Source organism: Phodopus roborovskii, unplaced genomic scaffold, assembly GCF_943737965.1.
Source record: "Phodopus roborovskii unplaced genomic scaffold, PHOROB, whole genome shotgun sequence".
In the NCBI taxonomy this organism is placed as follows: Eukaryota; Metazoa; Chordata; class Mammalia; order Rodentia; family Cricetidae; genus Phodopus; species Phodopus roborovskii.
In genome coordinates this window covers 29,885,222-29,890,990 of record NW_026126470.1, presented here as the reverse complement: position 1 = coordinate 29,890,990, position 5,769 = coordinate 29,885,222, and the positions used below count along the sequence as shown (strand labels likewise).

General features: G+C 53.0%; 1 protein-coding gene across 1 annotated transcript; it reads left to right on the top strand.

Annotated features, from left to right (window-relative positions):
• The first annotated feature begins 469 nt into the window (after positions 1 to 469).
• On the top strand, positions 470 to 1,425 carry Cldn14 (claudin 14). Its single transcript, XM_051191670.1, has one exon. It carries the CDS (start codon positions 494 to 496, stop codon positions 1,211 to 1,213), a length of 720 nt encoding a protein of 239 aa, XP_051047627.1. The 5' UTR covers positions 470 to 493; the 3' UTR covers positions 1,214 to 1,425.
• The last annotated feature ends 4,344 nt before the right edge of the window (positions 1,426 to 5,769 follow it).

Below are 5,769 nucleotides of genomic sequence, written 5' to 3'. Positions count from 1 at the left end.
CGTGCCAGTCAGTCCAAGCTGTGTGGATAAATAACACTTGTCATTAGTAATTATTGACTAAATAGAAGGAAGGTTCGGGTGCAACAGGAAAACCCGAGGGTAGACAAAAGTCAGAACTTCCTCCATGTGCCTCCAGTGAGCAGGTCCCAGGGGAGCCGTTCAGAATGCGGGCTCTGAAGTGCATAATTCCCTGGGCTCTCCAGGAAGCAGAGAGGACGGCATCTCTCTCTTCCACCTCTGTCCTTCTGCCTTGTCAAGTCCCCCCAGACCTTTCTACTTTTAGGATATGTTCATTATCATACCAACCGCCTATGGAAAAGCGTTTCGGTGACAGAAATTAATGCATCGAGATAATATTTAACCCAGTGCCTTTCTCTCACCCTCCCTCTCCTCCTCGGCTTTATTAGGCCTCCTGCCGGCACCTAAGGACCAGACCCGCCCCTGGGGACCTGGCCGCTGCCCGGCCCGGCGCTGCTAGTGGGGGCCTTTGGCCATGGCCAGCACGGCCGTCCAGCTCCTGGGCTTCCTGCTTAGCTTCCTGGGCATGGTAGGAACGCTCATCACCACTATCCTGCCGCACTGGCGAAGGACGGCCCACGTGGGCACCAACATCCTGACGGCAGTGTCCTACCTGAAGGGGCTGTGGATGGAGTGTGTGTGGCACAGTACCGGCATCTACCAGTGTCAGATCTACCGCTCTCTGCTGGCGCTGCCCCGGGACCTGCAAGCAGCCCGGGCGCTCATGGTCATCTCCTGTCTGCTGTCGGGCATGGCCTCCGCCTGCGCTGTGGTGGGCATGAAATGCACTCGCTGTGCCAAGGGCACGCCCGCCAAGACCACCTTCGCGGTGCTGGGGGGCGCCCTCTTCCTGCTGGCTGGCCTGCTGTGCATGGTGGCTGTGTCCTGGACCACGAACGACGTGGTGCAGAATTTCTACAATCCGCTGCTGCCCAGCGGCATGAAGTTCGAGATCGGCCAAGCCCTGTACTTGGGCTTCATCTCCTCGTCCCTGTCTCTCATCGGGGGCACGCTGCTTTGCTTGTCCTGCCAGGATGAGGCCCCCTACAGACCCTACCAGGCCCAGCACAGGGCTGGGGCCACCACCACAGCCACCGCCCCAGCCTACCACCCACCAGCAGCCTTCAAGGACAATCGTGCCCCCTCGGTGACCTCAGCCTCGCACAGTGGGTACAGGTTGAATGACTACGTGTGAGTTCCTTCCCCAGGCCTCTGCCAGCCCTGCTGGTCCCCAAGGGACCGCTGACACATGCAGGGACCTACATACATGTGGGAAAGTGAGCCCAGAACACAGGGAAGGATGCTTTTCAAAGCAAAGACTTCTAAAATGTGCTGTTTTTGTATTTATTACATGTATTTATGTGGGTGGTTTGATGAGGGCTTAATAAAGAGGGGCTTGGAGGCTTGGCCCATGGGGTTGGTTTGTGAGTCAGGGACGAGCCCCTTGGAAGAGGGTCTGTGAGGTGGACAGCAGGGGGCGCTCCATCTTCAGCATGGAAGAGCTCATCTGAGCCCTAGGGATGTGGAGTCTCCCCGTTGTGCAGACACACACTAAGGATGAAGACCCCTGAGCTTGACGCTGAAGCCCTAGCATTCTCTAGTGCATGATGGGAAAATCTGAGAAAGCTGGTTGCTGACCTCCCAGGAAGTCACAGAAACTCCAAGCAAAAGTTACTATCTTCCTGCACAAAACTGTTCTCACTTTAAAATAATGTATTGGGGTGTGTGTGTGTGTGTGTGTGTGTGTGTGTGTGTGTGTGTGCGCGCGCGCGCGCGTGCGTGCGTGTCTGTCTGCCTGTTTGAGGGAGAGAGAGAGAGAGTCTGTTCTGCCACCTTGAGGGACTTGGGATCAAACTCAGGTCATTGGGCCCAAATGCCTCTACCCACTGAGTGATCTTGGCCAGAAGTCCAGTCAGGAGTGCTTGGCCCCCAGGAACTTAGCTGAATTTGCTAGACTCTTTTCTGAGGCAACCAGTCCTAGTTGCCATGACAACAGGTTCTAGGAGGCTCCTTCAATTAGAGAGAGAGAAGAAAAAAAAAAAAAAAAAAAAAAAAAACTCTGAGAAAGTTGGGTGGGGCTTGAGAGCTGTGAGAGCCCTGGTACCTGTCCTTTCTGGCTTCAGTCACATGACCAGAAAGCTGACCGATGTCTCCATCAACCTCCCTCCTACAGCCTGACCCAGGGATCCTGGTTCTGGGCTCACATCCTTGCTCTGCCTCAGTCTCAGTCCTAGGCTTTGAGTTGAGAATCACTGTTGTAGAGCCTGACAGGTTGATAACCAAAATGACACTCTCTGGTGTCAGTCAAGCTTTGTCCTAACATTGCAGAGTTCTCTGGACCCTTGGGTCCTCGAATGCAATGCTGGGGAGGAAGCAGCTGCTATTTCTTGGCAGGCAGAAGCTCCCGGGAGTAGGCAGAGTTGAGGAATCTCTCTTGTCTCCTGCAGCCAATCACACCTACAAACCCTCTCTGTCCATGGAGCCTCACAGAGATCTCCTGGTATCTTAGAGTTATTATTGCTCTGGTGACACCATGACTAAAAAGCAAACTGGGGAGGAAAGGGTTTATTAATAGGCTCACACTTCCACAGCACAATCCATCACTGGGCAGGACAGGAACTCAAGCAGGGTGGGAACCTGGAGGCAGGAGCTGATGCAGAGGCTGTGGAGGGAGCTGCTTACTGGCTTGCTCATGATGGCTTGCTCAGCCTGCTTTCTTATAGAACCCAGGACCAGTAGCCGGGGGATGGCCCCACCCACCATGGGCTGGGCCCTCCCCCACCAACCACTAATTGAGAAAATGCCTTACAGCTGGGTCTCATGGAGGCGTTTCCTCAGCCGAGGCTCCTTCCTCTCCAATGACTCTTGCTTGTGTCATGAAGACATAAAAGTGTCCAACGCAACTGGCAGCATGTGGTAACTAGTCAGATAAGAGTCGCCTTGAAGGTCCCCAGGGATGGGCCCTCCCTCACAATCAGCAGCTTGTAAAATGAGGAACTCAATAGCATAAGAGCTGTGCATACAACTATGAAATTCTCAAAAATGGAGAGAAATTGAAGGAGAAGGGGAGATATGAGTTTGTCTCTGGCCTTAGATAGAGATGTCATGAGTCTCAGCTGCCTGGTATCTGAGGATGCGTGGCCCAGTTAGTAACAGCGGGCAGATCTCTGAGATTTCAAGGCCAGCTTGGTCTACAAAGTGAATTCCAGGGCAGGGATATATCCTACGTATACTACACAGAGAAATCCTGCCTCAAAAAAAAAAAAAAAAAAAAAAAAAAAGGATGGGGGATAAAAAAAAGATATTTATTTTTTGTTTGCTTGCGATACTCACATAGCCCAGGGTGGCTGGCTTGCCTAGCATGCACGAGGCCCTGTGTCCTGGCCCCAGCAGAGCTTAAACGGCAGCATGCGGTGACATGATACTTGCCTGTAATCCCAGAGTCTGGGAGGAGGCAGGAAGAGCGAACAAGCGGGCCTTGTTGTCTTCCTGGAGAGGAGCTCAGCCTGCAGTTCTCACAGAGGATCCTCTCACTTCCCCGTTCTCATTCACCCCCAGGACAAGCGTCTCTGCCGCCCCCCCCCCCCGGCCTCTTCTGCCACCTTACAATCAGGACCATTTCAGGACTAGGTCTTAACCAAGATGGACTCCGCTGAGGCCTCACGTTTCAGAGTGAAAAGGAAACATGAGTCAGGTTCGGATGTGTTCCAGGAACCCATTGTTACAACCTGGTATGAATTACAGCACTGCCCTTGTGGCTTGAGAAATGCTACATTTGGTTCTCTCTGAACTTGGCTCTGATCCTGGCAGGTCTTAGTCAGCCATGCTTTCTGGGGCCCTTCCTCCTCAGTTCAGGCCACCTGGTGCCCCAGCAAGGAAGAGCCTGGCTATCTTCAGGAGAAGTTAGAGGCCAGCCTTTCTCCCTTAGGGTGGTCCTGCATGTACACAGATGCCTTCCCACCCCGAGTCTCCTCCGCCCACCCCTGAGGAGAGACGGTGGAATCTTCCACCCGTGGATCCTTGGAGAGGACACCCTTTTCTCAGTGGGCCTCAAGGAAGCCATTTCCTATCATGGGCCTGCACCTCTGCTGCACACTCAGCTTCTCTGGACCACAGACCCCAAAGCTCTGGTGGGTTGGGTCTTTCGAATCTAAGATCTCTGAAGTCTCCCTGACCGTCCTAACTTCACGCTGGCTGCAGTGACCATGGTGGAAACTAAAGCAGTCTGGAATTAGTACACCAGGCATTTACTTTAGTGATGAACCAGAGATGGAACCAGGATTATGACCTTAGGACTGGGCACCGGGTCATAGCTTCAGGTCAGGTGTCCCTGGCTGTGGTCGGCATGTTCCACAGACTGAGGAGGGAAAGAGGACACAGCCTGAGTTTGAGTCCCGGAACCCACAAGGTGGAAGGAGAGGGCTCTTGAAAGTTGTCCTCTGTTTCAGAGCTTGTTTACCCGAAGCCCTTACACACACGTGCACACACACGTGTGCGCACGCACGCACACACGCAGGCACACACACACACACACACACAGAGGACTGGCAAACGATCACACGGGAGAGAGGAGAAAACGGGTGTGGTGTGACAGCTGAGTTGAACAGTGTTTCTGAGACCGTGGGGACTGTCTGTAGCTGTCCTGGGGGCTCAGGAAATGGCTCAGCTGGTCCAGTGCCAACCTAGCATACATGAAGTCCTAGGTTCAGCCCCCAGCACCATTAACTGGGTAGGGTGATACACACCCAGCACTCGGGAGGCTGAGGCAGGAGGGCCAAGGGTTCAAGGGTCAGAAGTTTAGTCATCCTTTGGCTATGAGTGGCGTGTGGGTAAGGCCTGGGACACCAGAGAACCTGCCTCAGAAAAGACATCAATAAAAGTCTTAGAGTTCGTGAAGTCTCTCTTCTTACCAGACAGGGGAAGAGGGAAAGAGAGAGGGACAGGACAGAGACAAGGGAAAACATTGTAATCCGAATTAAAAAAAAAAAAAAAAAAAGTCTATTACTGGGCAGCTGTCCAAAGGAAAACATATAACTCTGTCTAGTAAATTATTTTAAAATACTACCAACAGGCTTTGCAGGTGCGTGGAAGGGGGAAGGCTTTAGTATACAGCCCATTTCCTGCCAGAGAAAGGCCTGCAGAGGTCACCCCATAAATCACCCGCCCAGGCTAATCACCTGCCTCTTCCTCAAGCCTCTTCTTGCTCGGCCAGCTTCACACAGGCAGGTAGGCAGCCCAGCGCAGGTCTGCTTAATTCCCCTCTCCTGAAGGCCCTTCTATTTAAACGCTCACCACCTTTCCCAGCGGTGGCAAATGATTGACTGACTGGATTGGTCCCTCTGCCAGGGCAACCTACCAGCTCCTGCCCTGGGCATCGGCTGCTTCCACCTCTGGGGAGGTCTGGGAATTTTTTAGTCATCTCAGGCATTTTTCCAACATAAGGCATTTGCATAGACTTCTCATCTATAGTAAACAGAGAGAAAACAGGAGGGTTTTGGTCTAGTGGCTTCAACAGGTGTCTGAGGAAGTAGGTGCTTACCGTGGCTGCGGGTTCTATGACCTTGCCAATCGTGAGCTGAATGCTGTGAGGGGGCCCTGGGAAGTGACTAGGGAGGGGGAAGGGGAAGCCTAGGGCTGCCCTGGGAGTCCTTGATCCAGTCTGCTCCCCCCCCCCCCGAAAGATACTTACACTATCACACACATTTAGTTTTTGTTTTTGAGACAAGGTCTTGCTATGATATAGCTCAGGCT